Raw genomic sequence first — 24195 nt, forward strand, 5'->3', positions numbered from 1 at the left:
CCAAATTTCCAGAGCCATATATTAGGATTTGTAGGGACTAATATAGCAGGCATTAGGTAATGGAGAGGTGACCTGGGATCATGCCTGGCTCTGTCACAGATTCTCTATGTGACTCTTCAATTCCATCCTTGGATTTCTCATCTGTAAAACAGAGGAGTGGAGGAGGACAGACAAGAGAATCTCGAAGGTCCATACCATTAAGAGTCTAGGATAACACTAGGTAAAATGGTCGCTCTCCACCCATGAAAGGACCCTCTCCTATTCTCAAACCTTGATCTGATGCTGTATTCACCTCTCATGGCTCTACAGGACCTCTGGCAGCTCAGCACTGAACCCCAATAGTTTAAGGCCTGCAGATCCTCCACCCCAACAGCACTCCAGAAGAAGCCTTATCAGTTCGGGGGAAGAGGGAGGCCTACATTCCATGGGAGGATCATGAACCTTCTTGGTTGGTTAGGGCTACCAACTCTTGGAAGTAGACTTATTTGGGAAACTCCACTGCTGTCTTCTAGTTGTCGGAGGTCTCCTAAAGCCCTAGGAATCGCCGTAGAGGGTTTCAAAAGCCTTCCCTGAGATTTTTTGATGATGGCCCTTCTAACCGGTGTGAAGTGATACCTCACTGTAGTTTGGTTTTTTTTTTGCGGTACGTGGGCCTCTCACTGTTGCGGCCTCTCCCGTTGCGGAGCACAGGCTCTGGATGCGCAGGCTCAGCGGCCATGGCTCACGGGCCCAGCCGCTCCGCGGCATGTGGGATCCTCCCGGACCGGGGCACGAACCCGTGTCCCCTGCATCGGCAGGCGGACTCTCAACCACTGCGCCACCAGGGAAGCCCCTCACTGTAGTTTTGATTTGCATTTCTCTGATAATTAGTGATGCTGAACATCTTTTCATGGGCCTCTTGGCCATCTGTATGTCTTCTTTGGTGAAATGTCTATTTGGGTCTTCTACACATTTTTTGATTGGGTTGTTTGTTTTTTTTGATATTGAGCTGTTTGTGTGTTTTGGAGATTAATCTTTTGTCCGTTGCTTCGTTTGCAAATATTTTCTCCCATTCTGAGGGTTCTCTTTTTGTCTTGTTTATGGTTTCCTTCGCTGTGCAAAAGCTTTTAAGTTTAATTACGTCCCATTTGCTTATTTTTGTTTTTATTTTCATTACTCTAGGCGGTGGGTCATAAAAGATCTTGCTGTGATTTATGACTTAGCCATAAAAAGGAACAAAATTGGGTCATTTGTAGAGATGTGGATGGACCTAGATTCTGTCATACAGAGTGAAGTCAGAAAGAGAAAAACAAATATTGCATATTAACACATGTATGTGGAATCTAGAAAAATAGTACAGATGGACTTACTTCCAGGGCAGGAATAGAGATACAGATGTAGAGAACAGACTTGTGGACACACACAGCGGGGGAAGGAGAGGGTGGGATGAATTGGGAGATTAGGTTTGACATAAATACACTATCATGTGTATAATAGACAGCTATTGGGAACCTGCTGTAGAGCTCAGGGAGCTCAGCTCGGTGCTCTGTGATGACCTAGATGGGTGGGATGGAGTTGTGGTGGGGAGGGAGGTCCAAGAGGGAGGGGATATAGGTATACGTATAGCTGATTCACTTCATTGTACAGCAGAAACTCACACAACGTTGTAAAGCCATTATACTCCAATTAAAAAAAGAGCTTTCCCTTAAATTCAAAGGAATCACCACACCCGCCCCTAACCTCTCCCTTTTCCTGTGCCTCTTATTAACAACCTCATCACGCACCAACTACCCAAGCTAAAACAAACCAAGGTGTCACTGCCTTATCCGTCTCCCTCTCCCCCACAGCTAACTGGTCACCAAATCCTGGTCTAACCTCCCTTTTCCCTCCCATTGCCTTGGCTCAGGCTCTCATCACTCTCAACTGTTTCTGTAATAGCTTCCCCTCTCCAGCCTTCCCACTTCCAGTGCTCTCTCCCTCCTCTTCTTCCTCCATCCTGAAGCCATAATTATCTTCCTGAATATCCAATATGATCATTAAACATGTTTGGTGGTTCTCCATTGCCTTGAATCAAGGTACTCTCCTTGGGATGGCATTCAAGGTCTCCATTATTAGGTCCTGATTCATATTTCCAGCTCCAAATGCAGCTAATTCTCTCTTCATGTGATTTGTACTTTGACTGTGTGAGACAAGTTTGCCTTCCCGAGACATATCATAGATGGTCATGCTTATATTCCTTTACTCCTGCTGTGCCCTTTGCCTGGAACTCTTTTGCCAGTTTCTCTACTAGCACCCCACCTTCCACATCCCCCAAAGGAGGCAGAATTAATTCCTGCCTCCAATGTGTTGCCTTGTGCCTCTCTCCTAGCTCTTATCAGACTTTATTAGAATCAGTTGCTCACACATCAATCGCCTACTAGTAGCCTACGATGAGTCCCTTACCGGCGCACAACAATCTAATTTACCTTTCTACCTCCAGCACCTAGAACAAATACTAGGTAGATAATAAGTCCTCATTAACTGTGTCCTGAATGGTGGCTTTAAGGATCATATGGTCTTGGGGATCATTCCCCGTTATCTTCTCTTCCACCCAAGTCCCCACCCTACCGCAATTCATTGCCCTATGGTGGGCAAGTTACTTCCTCTCCTTGAGTCTCAACTTCTTCAATGAAATGAAGGACTTGGACCAAGCACCCGCTACCCACTTCTCAAACTTGACTGTGTATCAGAATAACCTAGGGTGCTGGGTAACAATGCAGATTTCCGGACTCCACTCCCTTGGTCTGGCGTGGTGCCCTGGAACCTATATTTCTGTGAAAGCGCAGGAGGCTGCCTCATAATGCACAGCCAGAATTGGGAACTCCTGGCCTGGCAGGTTCTCGAGAACCCTGATCTCGCCTCGGGCTCCAGCATCCGACGAGGGCAGATTCTCAGCCCAGCACCCGCCTGCACACCCCCCACACCCCCCGCGAGCAACGGGGCCGGCTAGTCCAGGCAGTGTGACTCCGATGCCAGCAGGCGCAGAGCGGGCGGCGGGGCGGGTGGAGGAGCATGTGGGAGCCCGGCCCCCGCGGGGCCCCAGTGCAGGCATTCGGCTGCCGGGCGGGGTCAGGGCCCTGAGAGCCGCTCGCTCGGCGGCAGGAGTAAGTGGGACCATCTGCTCCACTCCGCAAAGGTCATCGCTTTGTGTCAAGCTCCCATCCCCCCCTCGCTCCTCCCCCACCTTCCCCTCTTTGCCCTTTGACTCCCGGGACTCCAAAGAAAAAAGCACTTGAGGTCCTGATGAAAGTGGGAGTGTGATGGGGAGCGACGACGGCCGCCGGAGCTCGGGGCCCGCGCAGAGCCGGGCCTGCTCCGAAGGAGAGCGCGGCGGGCGGCTGCGGGACGAGGAGGACCGGCCGCGTCCCGTCCGCGGGGCCCGGGCCCGAGCCGGCGGCGCGGCTCCCGAGGGAGGCGGCGCCGGTTCCCACAGCCGGCCGGGCCGCCGGGCCCCTTTGAAGTGGCCGCAGCTGCACACCCCGACCCGCGGCTAATCCCCGCCGACGCGGGCGTCCTCGCCCCCCCGCATAGCAATAGTGTCCGCGCTGAATGGCGCTGGCTAATTACCTCGCTCGCACCGCCGCGGGTGAATGAGAGAATCCGGCATTGTGCGCGGCGAATGGAGAAAATAAGACAGCCATTGTCCTCGCAAGCCAAACGAGGGTTTGATGTCGCTGGGGCGAGCGAGGCACCATTTCCCGCCACCCCCTCCCCCCGGCGGGGGCAAATTCCCCGGCTGGGCCCGGGTCCGGGAGGACCGGGCTGGCCCAGGGAAACTGAGGAAGCAGGTCCGGTCTCCCCGGGAAAGAATCCCTCCGCCTCCCGTGGAAGCCCAGCGGGCGGACACATGACAGCCCGGGGCTCCCCTCTCCACCAGCAGATTCTTAGCGGCACCTACTGCGGTCGCCCGGTTCTGTGCCCGACTTAGAAAAAAAAAAAAAAAAAAACAGCAAAAAAACAGGCACGGCCCTGCCTTCGACAGCCTAATTAGATTTCGTTGGGAACACATGGAACAATCGGAGGAGTCGGGGATTTGTATCCCTCAGTGCTCAACTGTGTGCCACCAGCCGAAAGGGCTGGAGAAGTTCAGAGAATGGCTGGGAGAGATGTGAGGAGAGGAACAAGACCCTGAAAAGAAGGGGCAGGAAGATGGGGAGCTGTGGGGAGCCTGGACTGAGGAAAGGACTGGCACCTTGGATAATTTGGACCTCCCCTTTCCAACCATTTCGAGGGAAACGGTTGGAAAGGGGAGGTCCAAATTATCCAAGGTCTGCAGAGCCAGGTTTCAGAATTCGGAGGTAATGCCGGAAGCACGGAGGCCACTGTTTTGATTCAAGAAAGGTCCCGATGAGAATGGTGGATGGAAAGGTAAGATTGGAGTTCCAACCACTTGCCTATGGAAGCCGACTCATTATCAGGAACCAGACTAGCCTCAGGCATTTCCTTTTTTTCCTGTATAAGGATGTGAGGGGCTCAGCTTAGAAATCAGCACTAAAGGAAATCACGATGCACATGGACAAGCTGATGATCACACTGTTTATGCATTCAACAGTTTCTGTGCCTTATCAGGCTGCCTTCTCTTCACGGTCACCACCAAGTAAGGTTGCTTTTTGGTGGGGCGGGAAGAGGAGATTACATCCTTCAAGATCAGGAGATGTCTTATCTTTCTGTCCCTCAGAGTACTCAGCTCAGAGGCAGGTAGGTATAGGACAGATGCTCTTGGAGATGTGCTGATTTGAGAACTGACCTGCTTTAATATCCTTCAGTTCCAGTATCCTTTTCCTGGAAGCACGTACTTCCTAATCCCTTCTGATGGGCTCTTAGACTATTTCTGCCTAAAGGAGGAATGTCATACATAAGATCCAATGTTCTATCAGGCTTCTCAAGTGATAAAAAGGTCTGTTGCTCAGATCAACAGTAGGCTGTTGGGCTGACCCAGTAGCCCTTAGCTAGCACCGCTTACAATGCATATTACAGTAGAGCTCTTTCTGAGGCAGCAATCTTTTCTAACGTTCTAATGTCCATGTTACCACGACTAGATTATAAGCCCTTTGTGGGCAGCCCATAACTAGAGTCTGAAACAGGACCATCCATCCATCCATCCATTTATCAGAGAATAAAATTAAAGAATGGATAACACATAACACTTGTTCAGGGACTAAACAGCAGCCAGAATGGTTCCTTGTTTTGACTGATCAACCACATTTCACATTACCTAGCACTGGTTGTAACAGTGATACATGAAAAGCATGCTTTTTAAAAGGAGAGAAAAATCTAAGTATAGGTCATTGTTTTTCTAACCCAACTCTGAATCAGGGTTTAATTTAACCCTGGTCATAACCTCCAATATGATCATAATGTTTTTCTTTATAATTCTCCTAAATCTGCATCTTAGAGTCATATTTCTTCTGCCTAAGGCTCTAGAATCTTAAGCCCACTTGGCGTCCCAGCACCTGCTGCTGCTGAACTACTCCCCTGCTTAGGCCCTTCTGCCTATTTAGTTGATCTGCCTAGTTAGTTGGTTTAAAGAACTCCAAAACAAAACAAAAAGATAAAGCGGAGCTGCTGTGGATGTGGTAGATGTAGGAAGCCTGGAACCCCACCAATCTGACTTTTTCTCTTTCCCCCATCTCCAGCCCCTGAGCCCCCTCCACAGACCCAAGGACCCTTAGGAATGATGCTTAAAGTCCCCTCATCTAGAGAAAAGAAAGGGCTTATCCAAGGAAGCAACAGCTAGTTGGTAGTAATCAGAGATCATTCTAATGCTACACAGGCAACTAGCTTCATTTTACAAGACTAAAATGACCATTCAAACAGAAACTACAAGTATAATTGTTATTATGTATTACTATACGTGTGTCTTTACGGTTTGTCCAGATTTCAACAAGAGTGCCTGAATGTCTAATCCCCAGAAGATTATACTTTGGAAATGATCCTCTATTCATAAAACATGAGGAGCCTCCAGGCCCAAATTAGAGATTCAATACTTTTAACTAAAAAAGTGCTTTTTTTAAAGGAAGCCTGTTTCTCCTCGCATCTCTTCTTTCCCCAAACCCAAGACCATAAGTAACTTTAAAAATAATGCTCCATGGGTGACTGTTTTGATAAGAAGATAATGAGTATAATAATGAGAGTGTGTTTTTTCTCCTCTTATCCATTCCCACAGCAACATGCATTCACAGGATGCTTTGATTTATCATGGTTATGACTTTTCAAGATAACAGGAAGGTAGGCATGTATATGCAGGTATAGTCCTTCCAGAGAGGATGCACATGAAGCTCGAGGGAAGAGGGACACTTCCCAGCATGGAACTGGCCTGTTAGCTATTCCGGGAGTGAGGCCAATGTTCTGGCATCCTGGGACTCTCTATAGCTTGCCTGGAAGGCTGTTCCACCCTGAGGTGACTGAGTACCAGCAGCCACCTCTCCTGGGGTGGCACACCGGGATCTGAACTCACCAGGCCAACCCCTTCCCATTCAGCACTCAGTCATGGCACCTGCAGCTCAGTCCAGTCCCAATCCTCCCCCAAGTGGTCAGCAGTGCGACCCTGGAAGGGAACAGAATAGGGAGATAGGGGTGCCTTTTTTTTTTTTTTTTTTTTTTGCGGTACGTGGGCCTCTCACTGTTGTGGCCTCTCCCGTTGCGGAGCACAGGCTCCGGACGCGCAGGCTCAGCAGCCATGGCTCATGGGCCCAGCTGCTCCGCGGCATGTGGGATCCTCCCGGACCGGGGCACGAACCCGCGTCCCCTGCATCGGCAGGCGGACTCTCAACCACTGCGCCACCAGGGAAGCCCAGGGGTGCCTTTTAAGACTAGAAGAAGCTGGATTAGGAGACTCAAGATACAGTTAGATGCAGACATGGCTGCTCTCAGCTCCTGACAGTAGGGACTCGGAAACCTTCGGAGACTGGTTTAGGTGAAACCACCCAGTAGGCCCTTGAGTAATATCTGACTCAGTTTTACCTGCCCTCCCCCAAGTCCAGGCTGTTGAGCTCCAGAGGATGGGTGTTCCTACCCTCCTTTTCATATGCCCACAGCTCCCCATTCTCACCCTCCCCAGGCACCAACTCCAGGCCAAGCCATGTGTTTAGCGCTGAGGATGCACAGAGGAGCTATAGCCCCTCCTGCCAAGGACTGTGCAAACCAGTGGAACAAGCTATATACTCACTGTCCCAGAACAGACCAGTGTCTTCTGGTTCTCCCCACCCCAAAAAAGCAAAGCTGGGCATACAGCTCAATGAATCCTTCTTGAATTGATGTAATAAAAGCTATATAGCTTTATTTCAGGAAAGCCTTGATCCCATCAACCTTACGCTTACCAGCCTTGCTTGTAATAATCTTGATTTTGTCACAGATGGGAAAATGATTTGAGAAGCAAAATCAGAAACACAGGAGAGCAGGAATAACAAACAGGCTCAATCCTGAGGCTCATTCTATGTAATATCATTATTGGTCTTCTGATATAGTGGAATCAAGAATATTCTAACCCAGTCTTCAAGTGGGACTAATTTAGACAGGGTTTTCTCTAAGGTACCAGAGGTCTGGAATACAATTTTAAGAGACCTCAAAACAATTAGGGTGGGCTTCCCTGGTGGCGCAGTGGTTGAGAGTCTGCCTGCCAATGCAGGGGACACGGGTTCGAGCCCTGGTCTGGGAAGATCCCACGTGCCACGGAGCAACTAGGCCCGTGAGCCACAACTACTGAGCCTGCGCGTCTGGAGCTTGTGCTCCGCAACAAAAGAGGCCGCGACAGTGAGAGGCCCGCGCACCGCGATGAAAAGTGGCCCCCACTTGCCGCAACTAGAGAAAGCCCTTGCACAGAAACGAAGACCCAACACAGCCAAAAATAAAATAAATAAATAAATAAAAAGATGCCTCTCTTTAAAAAAAAAAAACAATTAGGGTGAGGGGAATTACTGCAGAAAGAAGGTGATATTCCATATAAGCTGGGATATAAAAGGCAAAACAAAGATAACCCACGAGGGGGTGGGGGGCGAGGTGAGGAAGAAACAAGCCAGATGTGAAGATGGCAGAAGAAGATCCAAGAATTGTTTATCACAAGCCAAATACTGGGTTTCAGTTTTCTAAGATCCTGGCTCTGAAGTTAGAGCCCAAATCCCATTTGGCCCATCAGCACATTGGAAAGAGCATCTGACCGCTTTCAGTCCCAGTTCTGTACACCCAGGACTTGGGTCAAGGCCCTCTCTCTGGATCTCAGCTTCCACAGCAGTGATGTAAGAAACATGGGCAAGAGGCTGGGAGAGAGGGGGTGTAGGGTCAGGGTGAATCAGCAAAACCTGGAAAGCTCCCCTCTCCCCATTCCTGCCTGCCCCTCGGTGAGTGCACTCCCAAGCACTGTGAGGGCCACAGGCACCCTTCTCTGTTCAGTCTGCCATTCTATGAAGGCTCTGGGACCTGCTCTGTTTCCTTTCCCTAGTAGAGCTTGCCTGTTCAAAGGTTTGCCCACAAACTTTTGTCCATCTCCCGCCCCATGTCAGAAATCCCTGGCCTATACCCCAAGCCAATTGGGAGGAAGGGGTCTGGGAACCCGAGACCTCCACTCTCCGGTTCCATTTTGCTCCCCAAGACCAGCTGGAGGCCACCGGTTAGTGGGAGCCAGTTCCCGAGTTACCAGGTGAAGCCTAGGGAAATAGGGACCCCGAGGCACCATGCTGGAGCTCCGGCGAGGACACACGCGCATTCGCAGGCCACAGATACTCATACGCACTTGCACACGCATACACGTTCTCACAGCCACAGACACACGGGGCTTGGTGACCTGACAGCTCAGAGACAGCGCAGCGCGGTAAGGTTAATAGAATGCGCATCCATTCTGCCGCGTGTTGGCCAGCAGAGCCAGCCGGGCCTCCTGGAGAAGCAGCCTCGCTTGGTGCTGGAGGTGGGGGGCATCCCTCTTCCCCGACGCAAGAGAGAGGGGTCGTTTTTCGGAGCGCGGCTACCACCCCCCCACCCCCCCACCCCCGGTCCACTCTCTTCCCACCGTGCTCTCCCCAGGGCGGAGAGCCAGTCCCTGCGAAGGATGGGCGAGCACGCCGCCACACCCCGCCTGGGCTGTGAGGACCCTGCCGGCCACTTCGGACACATGCGCTGCGGGGAGCCAGGCAGGCGGCGACCGGGCTGGGGGAGCAACACAGGGTGAGGATGACAAGAGAGCTTTGCTGCAGAACGTTGATCCCGATATTTCAAAAAGGAGGAGGCCAAGCCCAGCGCAGGAGAGAGGGGAGTGGGAGAGGGAGATGGAGGAGAGAGCTAGAGCCAGCCTGGGGACAGGTAGAGAGGAGAGCCGGGGAGGAGGGAACTGGGTTCAAGACAAAACAAGTCAGTGTCTCAGCATTTTAGACGTGGGAAGGGACTTTAGGAACCTTGCAATCTGGTCCTCTCCACACTACCTTCCACCTATGGGGAAACTGAGGTCCAGGAAGGTGAACTTTGGATTTTGTGGGTTCCAAGTCACACAGGGATGAGTTGAATATTTACATATTAAAAGCAGCTTCTTGTTGAAGTGGGAGCCAAGGAGGGCACGGAAGTAATGATGGTGTCCATGTCAAGTCCAGGCTCCTCCCATGACCCTCAGTCAATAATGGTGAGGCCAGAAGAGATGTCCCCTCCAAACCAGTCTAAGTCAGGAACCTCCCGTAAAGTCCGGTCTCCAAGACTCAGCCCTCCCCCTAGCTTCGCTGCCCTGCTGACACCAATGCCCTCTGAAGCCTGAATAAAGGGTGCCTCCACTGGTGGATGGGGGGCATAACCCTACATTCTACAAATGCCCGGACCCTCCTCATCCTCTCGCCTTTGAAAGACGGGCAGGGCAGTGCTCCCTCCCATTTCCCACCAAGACAAACTGAGGCCCAACAGCTTTAAGGGAAGGAGGAAACTTGAACCCAGAGCCGGTCGTCAGTGCAAGTCTATCTGCATCTCACACTGGCTCCAGCTCCCTGAGGGTGTCTGTAGTCCCACCACAGTCCCACAGCAAGAGCAAGCGGGGTTCTATTACAGGCAGGGTTTGGGGATGAATTCTAGGTTGTCCTTGATTTCTCCCCACACAAGTGCCGTCTTTGCAGACACCATTCCAGATGGGAAAGGGCTAGGTGGGGAGGATGACACGGAGGCAGGTCCATGGTAGGCAGGGCCACAGGCCAAGGCGTATGCCCCATGGAATTATCAGCACCCAAACCAAGAGCCTTCAGGTAGGGATGGGGGCAGGAACCAGGACCTAGCCCAGAAGTCAGGCTGCCGAGAGTGAGGGTGAAGAAACGCTGAGCACCCAGGGCTGCTGCTGGATCCCAAGCGGGTCTGGTCTGCTGCTCCCTCCCCCACCCCCATTCCTGGTTCTCACCCAGAGACCCAAAGTCTGCCCTGTTCTAGGGACCCCAGCCGCAACTGCCCATTCCCCTTGCCAGTAAGGCCCTGTGCCCTCCCAGCAGACACAGCCTGCCCTCCCCGCGGTGCTGCTGGGTTTACCATGAAGCCCGCCATCCAATACATTGTTCAGTGGGGCCAGGGGAGCCAGGGCCTCACACAGACCCCTCACCCAGGTCGGGGTTGTGGCAGAATCTCCCAGGCACCACAGCAGGCAGGGACTGTGGTCGGGGCGGGGACCACAGAACTCCACGAGGTCTTAGGCCAGCTTGCCCAGGCAAGGGGACAGCACAAGGACAGTCAGCAGCCTGGCTCCTGCATCCTCCAGGCTGATTAGTATCTTCCCTACTACCCAGCCCCCACCTCCAGAACCCCCGGGGAGAAGGATCCTTCCCCGAGCCACACCAGTTCCTCTCCTGTGATTTGTTCTGAATTTTCAAACAAAGAGTAATTATGACAGATGTGGAGCAATCAGCGTCATTATGTGGGAAACAAGAAAGGGAAAGGGAGCTGAGGGGGGCCTCGGGGGGGTGGTGGGGAACGTGTCTTTCCTGTGTCTTTCCTCCTGGAAAGATGTAACTCCCACCTCTATCTCAAGCTCCCCAGTACCCTCCCAGCTTCCTCTCCTGCTGGGAACCCGTACCCAGCCACTCTGTCCAGCCTCACAGGTAGGACAAGACTTCTCTCCGCAGAGCATTCCAGCCTAACTGCTCTCCAGACTCTCCGCAGGCCTCCCGCAGCAGCTGGGGCTGGGGGCATGTAGCCCCGTCTGGCACAGCTGGAAGTGGCTCCCACTTTGGCCAGGGTTCTGAGCTGTTCTCTGTTCCCAACGCTCTGACACACCCACCCTGCATGTGCCCAGGTACCTGGCTCTATTTCTGAGGCAAAAATACTGATTATGTTCTCAAGGGACTCACCCCCCACTAAGGACACTCAGGCCATTGAATCTGGGGTCAGGTGGACCGGGTTTCAAATGCAGCTTCTCTAACTTACTGTGTACCCTTGGGCAAGTTAACTCACCATTCTGGGCTTCTGTTTACTCATTTGTAAAATGACTAGTAATAGGACTAGTAAAATAGGACTAGTAACACTACCAATGGAAATGCCGTGGGAATTAAGTAAATTAACACACAGAGAGGGCTGAGGACGGTGCAGCCGCATATAACTAGGACCACTCCCACTACTACTGGTTAGTTCATCACCAGCACCAGCACTTAGGTAGCCCTCAAACCACTCAGCTAAGCCTACGGGGTGCTGTGGAAACTCAGGCGCTCTCTGAAATATTCCAGAAGCCCATACCCGAGATCTGCTGGCTAACGCTCACATACAGAACTACAACCACAGACGGAGCCTGGGGTAGGGCAGGACACACACAGAAAATCGAAATATAGGTGCCAGTCTGCCCTGGAGGGGATATAAAGAGATCTCCCCCTTCCCCAGCCAGAGAGCAGTGAGGCACTGGGCAAGGCAAGAGACACAAGGGATTCTCTAACCTGCCCAGGCTGGAGGACCAATCACATCCTTAGGCAGGTTACCCCCTTGGGGCCTCAGTTTTCAAGTCTGTAAAATGAGAAGGTGGGACCAGCTGAGCTCCAACGTGTCCCCCGTAGTCTGGATGCCTGTGATTCTACTTAGAGGCTGGGAGGACCTCCAAGGTCCTAGACGAACCAGGAATTTTAGGATTCTTTTGCTGTAGCCTGCAACTCAGTGAAAGGGCTAGAACTTGGTTCTCTCTCCTCCTCCTCTCCATTTAGGTGGTCTGGTCTCCATCTGCCCACCCCAAGTCCCTGGGGCCTCTTGCTAGTCCCCCTCTCACATTCCAATGGCCTTGGGGGCAGCAGCCAGACCAGAAAGTCCAGTTCCTGCCCATTATCACTGCTCGCATCTGCACTGCAACCCAACACCAGCATTCCAGAGAGCAGCCCGGGGGCTGCCCCCACCCACCCACTGTGGTCAGTGTCCGGGCTCAGAGACAGGCCCCGAGCAGGGGCCAGTGTTCTCAGATTCCTCTCCGGGAAGGTGTGCCCCCAGGGAGACTCCGACTTGCTGGGGAGGCCCCAGACCCCTTCCTTCGGGGTCTTCTTTGAACCTCACCCTCTCAGACTCTCCTCTTCCTATCTCTTTGCTCTATGCTGAAGCCTGAGCTCACCTACGTTTGCTCCTGAAACACAGGTATCTCCCTCCAAGCGCAGCAGAGGATGGTGGACACAGGAATTGGAATTGCTACAACTGGAGAAAGAGGCAGGAGGAAGCACAGAACAATAAAGAGAGCCGGAGAGAGGAAGACGGTAGGGCCGGAGAAACGAGGACTGAGGAGTGATAAAGACAGAGACCCTAAACATGGCCTCACAGGAAGGCAGAGGTGGGGCAGAGTGTGGGAGTGTCAAAGACTGAGGAGCCCCGAGACTAAGATGCAGAGAAGAGATGGAGAGTGTGAGCTGGAGCCCTCTGCCTGAATCAGGTGGCGCTGGCCTGGATTAAGCCCATACTCCCACCCCCTCCATCTCCCTGTGGTCTGGGGTCTGGCCTGCAGTTCCTCCTTGCTCGCCCCTCTTCAGGCCCTTGCTGGGCCCCTGCCTTTCCACTTTCCCTGGGTCACAATGTCATCTGTCCAGTCACCCCTCTTTAGGAAGCCCCCGGGACTGCTCCCATCCATAGAGGTCACTCTCTTTTCTGCTCCTCCCTTGCATTTGAAGGCAGTCACAAAGGGTTAGCCTTTCTTGGAACAGGGTGAACAAAGTTGGGGGCAGGGGAAGCGAGCTCAGAAATCAAAGAACGGTCCTTTGGTGGGGAGGTGGGGGGTTTGGGGCAGGGGAGGGAGGATGGAGGATGGAGCAGCCCTGGCCAGCAGGCTCGGATTGCAGCCAGATTGCTGGCATTCGTCTAATGAGTAAGAAAACTATGGCCTAGACTCCCCAGAGGTACTATGGCCGGGCCCACATGCCCGTCATGTAAGCCCCACGCTCCACCAGTGACCTAAGGCTTTTCCTCCCTCCTCCCTCACTTCAGCTGCAGGACTTAATAGAATTATCTACCACTCCCTCTTGCCCTGCACCAGTTCTGTCCACTCTAGATCTCTAGCCTGGTCACACTGCTCAAGGGAGGAGGGATTCCCGCAGGAGACTCCTTTGAGGAGAGCTGGACCCCAATCGTAAGCCCCGTGCACCTCCTTCAGCACACACCTGTATGCTCAGGTGCCCACAGAGGCCCACGTGGCAATATACACACGCACTACTGGTCTCTACATTTCTTGTTGCAACAAGGCTACGGCCAGAGATCTTAGGGAGGCATAGGTTAGTTACACAGGCTGACATTTTTGGAATCACTTGGTCCAGTTTAAACAAAGACAGCAGTGAGCTGTTTGGTTTTCCATCCTGGGTGCCCTTCTGTTCTACTTTTATTGAAGGCTGTGTTGAACAACCTTCAAGCTGCTGTGAAAAGTCTCTCTTACACACACACACACACACACACACACACACACACACACACACACACACACACACACACACACACACACACACACACACACACACACACACACACACACACACACACACGGCTGCAGGGACTTTGGAGAGGAGAGGGAAAGGCAATACAAGAAGGCCAGAAGTGAAAAAGTCCTTTCTCCCTGGGGGTGGGGAGGGAATAGGGGGCTAAGGGGGGCTGGGGGCCTGTTTCATTTGCAGGCTGCAAATGCCTCTCCTATTCACCGGCCCACATTCCCAGCCAAGGCGCCCGGCCACGGACAATGCCGGAACAGGAACAGAGAAGATTTGCACATTGTGTTCAAGGGGCCAGCTGGCTGCCTGCGACAGTGGAGCCAAGGTGTGGGAACCAGAAGATTTCGACTTCCACACTCAAGTCCTGCTGGTGGGGTGAGGGGCGGCCCTCCCCCCACAGTTGGGGCCAGTGGGCCTGGGGACACAGCCTTCATCCAGCCAGGGAATAAAGTCCAAGGCAGGAGATCCCGAGGCCCAGGCATGAGGGCTACCAAGCAATTTGGTCTCTGATTCGCACCCCATCTGGTGAGGAAGAGAGAGTCTCAGCTCCTCTAGATAAACACACAGCAGCCGCCACCCCACGATTTTGCTCCGAGTGTGTTATATTCCCCTGCCGATCCTCCCCGTTCACAAGCTTCTGTGCCTATGAGCTATGCTATCAATTACGAGGTAGGGAGAAACAAGAGAGAAAGCAAAAGAGAAGCTGAGAGAGACAGAGCTTTGCACCCAGAAGGCCACATGTTCATTTAGTTTTTACCAAGCTCCACAGGCAGGGGATGTGAGAAATACAAAAGGAAGAGAAGCCCCTTAGGAGCTTAAAATCTAGTTGAGGAGACAGATGGACTATCTAGCCACAAAACAGTTGCTTAACAATGCAAGCAGCCCTCACTGAGAGGAGGGCTGAGCCTGAATGCCGCAGCCCACAAGTACTCCCCGCCTTAGGAGCGGGAAGAAGAAATTACTCTAAACTAAGTGGTCTTTGGGGAGGGATCGGGTAAGGGACAGAATAGACTGGGAAAAGGCTCAGGGAAGGCAGGCATGTCCCAAGGACTGACTGGATGGAAAGGAAGCCTTAATACAGTAGAGCAGAGATGAACCTTGGTCCAACTGCTCAATATTACGATGAGAAAAGCAAAGTCCAGAGAGGGTGAGTGGCTTGCCCAGAGCCACAGAGGACTCCTTGTGTCCAGGCAAGGCCCTTTCCATCACACCTCACAGCTTCTCAGGAACACCAAATGGGGTTGGTCTATGGAGTACTGACTGGCAGGGAGAAGGCCCCGACCCTCACCCATTTGCACCTACCTCTGCGCCACAGCATACTTATGGGTGACCCGCCTGGCGTGAGAGAAGGCCTTGTCATGGCCACTCGCTCATCACACCGGCAGCACCTCAGCTGCAGCGCCTGCTTCCTGCTCTAATGGGTAGGCAGACGCGTGCAAGGGGCAGAGGGGAGACTTCCTCAGGGTTACTTTGGCTGAGCTGCCCCTCAAGGGGGAAAGAAAAGCTTGGGTGACAAAGGCCTCCAGGTGACAAAGGCTTCCAGGGTTACCAGCCATTGTGCCAGGAACCGCTTCCCTGCACATCCCACTGTCTACACTGAGGCCCTCCGGGGTCCCCTCACACAAGCTGTACCACCCGGCAGCTCCAGCCCAAAGTTTTCCCAACCCCCCACCCAGACCTGGTTCCACAGACCTATGCCCAGACCCTGCCCCCAGATCCACACAAGCATGGGTCTTGCTGCTGAAAGAGATTCCAGAGTAGTTGGTTCAGCTGTCCTCCCTCAGACAGGCTGAGAATGATTCAGCCTTTAGGAGTGGGTGACTGAGGGCCTGAGACGTAGGTGACTTACTGGGCTGGAGACAGCAGGGGACTAGAATTGGACTTCCACTCCTCTCACCATACTCCGCTGCCACTTTCTAGGAGTCGGGCTCACCAGTGCCTTCCTGGAACCATCACATCTAAAGGAGCTTAGAACTTCACATTTCTCACCTCTGTTACCTCCCCAGAATAATGATAGTATCTAAGGAACACTTTCTACGTACCCTGCACTGTGCTAAGTTCTTTACGCATATTCTCATAGGTCATCCTCATAGCATTCCTCCTTGCTAAGTATTATTTCCTCCAATTTAAGGATGAGGAAACTGAGACTCAGAGAGTCCAGTTACCCAAGTCCCTCCAGCTGCGGGTGTGTTTGCCTCCACAGCCCACCCTCATAACCATTGTTGGGTACCCCAATCAGGATGGCCCCAGGCTGCGGGGAAGGCATTCCTGGCTCTTTGAGAGCCCTGCCTGCACTGGAACAGGCTGGTCCTCATCCTAAATTAGCGCTCAATACCTAGCACTAACAGTAATACTTAATGAGCATTTCCTAGAGGCCAAGTCCCGTGTCAGGTGCTTTCCATCCATCACCTCATTTAATCCTCCGACGGCCCTGATAGGCTGATGGGATTATGCTCATTCTTTTCAGATGAGAGCACAAAGACTCAAGAGAATTAAAAGTAACTCTTGCTAAGGACACATCATCAGTGAGTGGCAGAGCTGGGGCTCAGACCCACCTAGGTGCGGCCCTGAAGCCCACATTCTACGAACTTCACTGTGCTGCCCACAGACCCACCCACCCCCACCAGTGATTCTGACATGGGAGGGGGCTCTCCTCCGCACCTGTGGGCCAGCACCATTGGCATCGCCTGGGATCTCGTTAGACCTGCAGAACCCCAGGCCTTGGCCTAGACCTACTGATTCACAATCTGAATTTTATCAAGATCCCCAGGTAACTCACAGGCATAGTCTGGGACGTCCTGATCTAGATCATCTAGCTCCAGTTTCCCAAGGGGCCTGAGACCAAGAACTGAGGCCAGGAAGTGAGAGGCAGGAAATGCGGGCATCTGCCTGAGGAGAGTTGGGGGTGGGTCTCCCTCCCAATCATCCCCCCTCCTCGTAGCTAGCCCATCCCTCTTTGGAGTCATCCAGGCACACAGACCTCAACAGGTGTGAGTCAATGCATGTTCCCACTGGATCGGGTGACCCACATGCCCTTCCTGGAGCCCCTCCAGAGGGATGGCAGAGGGTCTCACAGGCCAGCCAAGCTTCAGACGATGCTCAGAGGCTTGGGAGAATCCCCAGGCCCTCCCACAAAGGGGTTAAAACAGAACAGGTTGTACTCTGGCTCCAATAATTCTACTCCTTGAGAGATTTCCCTAGAGTACTCCCTAACTGAATCTCAGCGCGGGAGAAAGCTTGGGGGCTGGGAGCGGATTCAGGCAGTCTGCTATTGCTGGCAACACGAGTGGAATCACCTTTAAATGAAGAAAAAGGTATTGCCTCCATTACCGAGTGCCTCCTCTGTGCCAGGCAAAGCATGGGGTGTGTTAGTCCTTACAACCATCCTACAAAGCAGGATTATATGCACATTTCACATAATGGTGAGGAAACTGGGCCACGGAGAGATTAACTTGTCCAGGGTCTCATCCTTAACAAGTGTCTCAATTTTCAGCCCCCAAACTATAAACACATGGAACGGCAAGGCAGAGAAACCAGACGTGCTGGAAGCACGAGTGTTCCTAGGACCCTGAGCCACTCTGTCCTAAAAAGGAGATACTTGGAACTAAAGCCCCCAAGGAATCAGCCTGTAGTCTAGCCCATCCTGGGTAGGCCATCTTTCCATGACAGCATCCGAGCCCACTGGGATGGGAGAGGGGGCATTCCCAGCCATCGGCCTCTGGCCCAGAGCTTGGATGCCCCAGCAGACCTGCCCACACTCACCTGGACCCCTAGCTGCCTCACTGGGGTAGTCCACTGGGTGGACTGTGTGTCTGTGAGAGGTGCTTAGCATACCCCCGCCCTATCAGCCCCTGTAGAGCAGGCAGGAGAATCAGGGGCTCTGGAGGGCACCTCACACCTTTTCAGAAGGCACCCTCCCATGTCACACAACATCTGCCCTGCCTGCGGGCATGCGGGCAGGGAGTTATTACCAAAGGAGAAAACCCAGGCAGCTAATCAGCTTTGGAGGTTCCTAGGGACATCAGCCTATGAAGTAAGAAAAGGGGATCCAGCCACCCGGTTGCTTGGTATCCAAGCATTCCCCATGGGGCCACGAGCCTTGTGGGGGAGAGAGGCCGCATCAGACTGCCCGTGTTTAGAGGCAAACCCCCAGCTGTCCCCAGGACCCCAAAGGATTAACCAAGCTGACCTCGCCCACTGGCCCTTCCCCCAGTCAGAGCCCACAGCTCACTTTTCTTATACTGTTAGGAGTTTAAGGAAGCCAAACATCTTGAAGGTATTACCATTTACAGAAAAGCACATTTACAATTAGCTATATATAAACACCTGGGGATTCATCTCCCAGAATTCTAGGCTGGTGATGCAGGGGCCATCTAACTTTCAGTGTGGACACAAGCCAGGGAGCAGCTCCCTGAGAAGTCTCCTCTCTCCCGCCCGAAAATCTTCCTCGGGTCCCTACACTCCGTCCACGCTTCTCTTCCTCACACCCAGCCATCTGCTCAGAAGCTGCACCAGCCTTCCCCTACACCGCCAGGAGGACCGGGGGATGAGGGGTCGCTGAGCCAGAAGTGATTCAGTCTCAAGGTCCAGGGCTGCCTCCCAGAGAGCTCCATATGGGGGCTTGGATGAGCCTTCCTTAGAACAAAGGGGCATCTTAAACCCAACTAGAGGGCTCCTGCCTCAGAATGATTCATCACTCACCAGCCGTTCAGAGCAACTGTGCAAATGCCCTCAGAGCCAGGAAGAAACTTGTCAGCGATCAGGTGGGGAAGAGGCAGCGTGCCACAGGAGCTAAGTGGGACTGTGCAGGGTTCAGAATACCTAGACTGCAGTCCTGGCTCCTCTGCTCACCAGAATGTCACAGATCCCCCTAAATCTCAGTTTTTCCATCTGTAAAAGAGGGATGATAACTGCCTATCTTCCAGTGTCATCACGATGACTAAATGAGATCATTCATGTAAAGCACTTAGGCAGGGAGCCCAGTATGCAGCACCTGCTTTATAAGTATTAGCTAAAATGATTACCAACCAAAGTTAAAGCAACCCCTTTAAGGGACACCCCCCCCACACACACACACAGAAGCATAGAGATATGGGATGGAGAACATTTTCCACTTGGCAAAACTTTTGCCCTTCCTCAAGAGCGGTGGTTCTCAACCATGACCGCCCACCCTCACAGCCTGCCACCTTCCCAAGATACATAAATAATTTTGGTTTATGTAAAGATTCATTGTTTTGTAACAATGAGTGTATACAGATTAAACAACAACAACAGACTTTTGGCAGGAAAGGGCAGTAAAGCACAGCCATCATTTCATCACCACAATTACTGGTGGCCCAACAGCACAAGCAAAGCACAAGTCTAGAGCTGAAACACCTCTTCTCTCCCAATCTAAAAAGCACACCAAATATCAAGTCACCACAATGTACACTTTAAAAATCTCATAATTTTATTGTCAATTACACCTCAATAAAGCTGAAATTTTTTAAAAAGTACACCAGCATGAAGGTGAGTGGGAGTAATGTCATCATTGTGTTAACCCTGAAATTATTCTATCATATTTTTTGTAAAGCAAATTGTTGACAAGCTTCAAAATGTCATCACCGGTACAGTGAGGTTTTATTCTACCCAAAAGGTTTGAAAGTCAGCACGTAATGAAAAATTGCATGTAACCAAAATTACCCTTCAAAAATCTCTTAAAGGGCTTCCCTGGTGGCACAGTGGTTGAGAGTCCGCCTGCCGGTGCAGGGGACGCGGGTTCGTGCCCGGAAGATCCCACATGCCGCGGAGCGGCTGGGCCCGTGAGCCATGGCCGCTGAGCCTGCGCGTGCGGAGCCTGTACTCCGCAATGGGGAGAGGCCACAGCAGTGAGAGGCCCGCGTGCCGCAAAGGAAAAAAAAAAAAAACATCTCTTAAATTACCTCCAAAGTATGACAACTGTTTATATTTAAACACAAAAATCATACTCAATAGACTGGGATGCTCACAATATACAGGCATATGGAAACTAAGACACACTGACCCAAGAACTGGATAAAGCTTGCTGTCTCTCTCTCCCTCTTCCCACAACAGTGTCTGGCTACATTCTTGTCAAATTGCATTCCAATCAGTTAAATGAATATAAGATATAATTCCACCACTGCAAATTACTGCTATGCCCCTCTCAACTGACCCATGCTGAGAAATTCGGGTTCCAGAAGCTGCATAAGATGGAACTGCTCCCTCTATCCCCCCAGGGCCTGGAAAAAAAAAAGTAAGGGCACCCACTTACTTGCAGCCTGGATTCGAGCCTTCCGGCTGACCACCAGCCCAAAGCGGTTCTGAGCCACACACTCATAGTCCCCCTCGTCTGAAGGGCTGCCTCCTCCATCCAGCAGGAAGTGGCGGATCATCAACGACCCATTGGCCAGCACGGTGGAGTGGGTACTCTCGGGCAGCTCCACCCCATTCTTCCTCCAGGTGATTCGCACTGGAGGGGTCCCCTCCACCTTGCAGCCCAGCACTACAGGCTGCCCAGGGACTGCAACATCATCGCTTGGCTCCACAGCAAACGCCAGTTCGGCGGAGTGGCCGAGACCTGCATCAGGCGGGGGAGATGAGAGGAAAAGGAGAGGTTAGTGTGGAATGAGCAGACACAGGTGTTCCAAGTTCTCTGGATCTGTGTCCCCATCATTCTGTGATGTTAACAGGAATCTCTATTAATATATAGACCTTTGTGCATCTCATGCAGTATAGTTACTTAATCAACAGACCATCTCAGAGAAATGGATATTGTTTCTACCATCTTTTTTTTATTTGTATCTTTTACAGAAAAGGAAACTGAAACCCAGAGATGTTAAGCAACTTGTTGGAGGCCTCAGAGTTAACAGCTGCAAATCTGGGCTCTAAAAGCAACACTGATTCCAATGCAGCCGCTGCCACTTCTGTGGTCACCCTGGTTAAGCACTGAAGCCTCACAGACTTTCAGGGTGTGACCTCAGGTAAAGTATTCAGCCTCTCCGGGCTTCTCGGTCCTCGTCTGTTTAAATCAGGAACAACAATATGGCTTGCGTTGTAGGGTTGTTAAATATGACTACCAGACTCAAAGGCACTGCACTATGAAAAGTTAAAATTTCTAAACAAATATAAAGTGAGATAGTAATAAATCACTGCTTCATTTTGCTGGCAAAACCATCTGAGGCCTGGTCCGATGCCTGGCAGGGAGAAAGGTGTGTGGGCCCAGTACCAGGTACAGGCTAGGCGATGGTCCAGCTCCACTGCCCCACCCCTAGGATGCTCTGGGTTTTGGTTGCTTTTCTTGTTTTGCCTTTGTCATAGGAGGATGAGGGATACCAAACATCTACTCAGATTTCCCAAAATTTAGAAGGAGGGAGGTTCCTAGAACCTTTACTCCCAGCAACCTCTTCCCTCCTGCAGAAGAGGAAAGAACTGGAAGAGGAGGTGAAAGAAGAGAAGGGAGGAGGGTGGTCAGGGAATCAGAAGAAGCCAGAGAGGAAGGACAAGAGCTCCAATCCTAGGCATGATGCCGAGTCTCCGACTTCTCAAGCGAGCAACTTACCAGGCCAGTTACAACTTCACTCCAGGAGGAATGAACCCACCTGGGCTGAAAAGGCATCCACAGACCCCTCCTCACATTTCCAGGGAACTAGCGATCCGGGAGCTGGCCCGTCCCTAACAGACCAGCGCCCTCCCTGGCTGGGGGGAGATGGGGCGGCGGGTGGGGAGAAAGAAGGAGGAAGGCTGGGGTTAGGGGCGTTTCCCCCACCCTCAGGGATAGGTAATTCGTATTTTAAGACATTTGAGGGTCACGCCCCTTCAAATCTCTACCCATCTTTACCAGGAACTGCGTTTCAGCAGCCTCAGTTCCCCACCCCAAGCCCAGTACAGCAACTGGGGGATAAAGTTTCTCCTAGAGGCGGCCGCGATACTCCGCTTCTCCGAGCTAAGAGGGGAGAGGATACTGCCCAGAGGAGTGTCTGTTGAGAACTTGGGGTGGGAGGGGAAGGGACTAGATTTGCGCCCCTCTCCCGTGAGATGGGCCCGTTACAGCCACTGAGGGAACAGGATGGTGGTGACAGAGCTCCGGGCGGCAAAGCCGGCAAACCCCGAGCTCTGCGTGTGCACCCTCCGGGGCAGGGCGGGCACGTGAGCATCCCCACCGTTCGCTAGCCCTGGGTCGGCTTCTCTCCCCTCTTCCTCAGCTCGCGGGGTGTCTCTCGGGTTTCTCCCTCCCCACGCGCGGCCCGCCGGTAATCTTCCTCCTCCTCCTCGTCCTCTCCCTCGCACTCCGCGTCCCAGTCCCGGCTCCAAATCCACGACGTGCTCTCCGCCCAGCGCAGCCCGCTCGGTCCCGGCCTCCGCCCCCGGGGTCTGCCGTCTGCTGCCTCGGCCGCCTCGGGCCACTCTGTGCCCACCCCTGGGCTCCAAGCACCCCAGCGCGCCCCCTCGGACGGGCCTCAGCCCTGTGGTCTCCCATGGCTCGTTTCCCCCTCTCCCCAACTCCAGCCTGCCCGCCGAGCTCCTGCTTTGCCGCGCTCCTTGCTCCTCAGTCCGGGCTCAGGCACTGCCCTGAGTCCTGGAGACGCAGCGGACGGAATGCCGGTCTCTCTTCGGGGGGCTCCATCCTCAGCATTCCCCTGCCGCCCCCGGCAACCCGGCCTCAGCGCCCCGTCCCGTTCGCCTCCCCTTCTCGGGCAAGTCCCTCCGACCCGCAGGTCCGCGCCGCTCTCCCCGGGTCCGCCCCTCGCGCCCGCTTACTCCCTTCTCGCCCTTCCCGGGGCTCGGTCCTCAGCCGCCGGCTCGCGGGCGCCCTAGCTCACCGTCGCTCGGCGCGGGCAGCAGCAGCAACAGCAGCAGAGGCAGCAGGAGCCGGGGCCGGCAGCGCGGGGGCGCGGCGCGCGGAGCAGCCATGGGGCTCGCGGTCCGCTCGGCTCGGCTACGCGCGGCTCTGGGGCCTCTCGCGGCTCACAGCGTCCCGCGGGGCCGGCGCCGGGGCCGAGGCCGGGGCTCCGGCCGGGGCCGAGGCCGGGCGGCTGGGGGCTGGGGCCGCATGCCTGCCTAGGAGCGCCGGGGGCGCAGGGGGAGCGCGGCCGCTTGCGCCATCTTGCACCCACCCCGGCGATCTGTCAGCCTCGCCCGGGGTGCGCGCTCCGCACTCGCACCGCCCGCGCCCGCCCCTCCCTCTTCCCGCCGCCTGCCGCCCCCCCTTCCCTCCCCTCCCGGTCCCCTCCCCCAGCCCCCTCTCCCCGGAGGCCCGGTCTGGGGAACAAAAGAGCCGGCGAGCGCTTTAAGCGGCCGGACATTCCCGGCTGCGCGGCGGACGCGCCCCCTGCGCTTTGAACTGGGGCCGGAGCGGCGGGCGCCGTCCTGAGCTGCAGCCCCGTACCCCTCCCCCGCGGACCAGCCCCAGACTTGGGGGCGACTGGGGAAGTGGAGACCCAGCGGACCGCCGAATGGGTCTGGGCTGCGGAGAAACCCGCAAAGCTGCGGGATTCCCTCTGACCCACTCTTTCTGCTGCGCCCTCCTGCACCGTGTCCAAGTCTATATTGTCGAGATAATTCCCTAAAAGCTGCACAAAGTTGTCAAAGATTCGGTTTTCCTTTGGTTTCCGGTCCTTCCAGCCAAAGGCTAGGACGTTTAGCTGCAAGACTGGCCTCTTCAGACTGAAGAGTTCTGCCGCTTGGGTGGACAGAGGTAGGAGAAGTGGGAAGGCAGCTTCATCCCGGGCCCTGGGAGAGCGGAACCAACAGGACAATGAGAACACTTAAGTGACCCGGTTCCGATGTTCTGCCCGCTGTTTAGACCCGCAAACCCAGGCAGTCACTCTTGGAACTCATCTGAGAGATAATCATATCTCCCCTGCTCACTCATAGGGAAATTTAAAGGACACAGGTCATGACAAATAGCCTGGTAACTGGGAAAGCATATTGAAAGTTAAAATTCCCAGTAACATTTCTATGCCACAAAGAAGACTCAAGGTTTCATGTCAGAGAACATAAAAGGAGACAGCATCAGTCTCGGGTAAGAAGTGTTATGGAAGATAGGCATGCCTCTTAGGAGATACATCCCCATGCGGGCCCTCAGAGATCTTCAGTCTCGGCCACTCACTATTAAATGATCTTCTGTTGAGTCCAGCATGATGTGCTAGTCCATCAAAATTACTGAGCATCTACTAAGTTCAAGGAGAAGGAGGCTTAAAGAGAGTAGTCTCTGCCTCACTCAGCTATTGGCATTGGACTGGTCTGGGAGAGGAGTAATTACATCTCTCTTTCGATACCAACTCCGGAATCTTGGAGC

The 24195-nt window shown here is 53.4% G+C and overlaps 1 protein-coding gene across 1 annotated transcript in view; it reads right to left on the reverse strand.

The window, feature by feature from the left end:
• IGDCC3 (immunoglobulin superfamily DCC subclass member 3) overlaps nucleotides 1-22808 on the reverse strand; it is a 41008-nt gene extending 18200 nt beyond the window's left edge. The window contains exons 1-2 of the mRNA XM_060132224.1: nucleotides 22718-22808; nucleotides 20170-20475 (exon numbers count right to left, since the gene is read on the reverse strand). Of these exons, the coding sequence (XP_059988207.1) occupies nucleotides 20170-20475; nucleotides 22718-22808 (397 nt within the window). The remainder of the gene's footprint in view (nucleotides 1-20169; nucleotides 20476-22717) is intronic.
• Between the last annotated feature and the right edge of the window lie 1387 nt (nucleotides 22809-24195).

This window comes from Lagenorhynchus albirostris, chromosome 1 (genome assembly GCF_949774975.1).
Source record: "Lagenorhynchus albirostris chromosome 1, mLagAlb1.1, whole genome shotgun sequence".
NCBI classification, from domain to species: Eukaryota; Metazoa; Chordata; class Mammalia; order Artiodactyla; family Delphinidae; genus Lagenorhynchus; species Lagenorhynchus albirostris.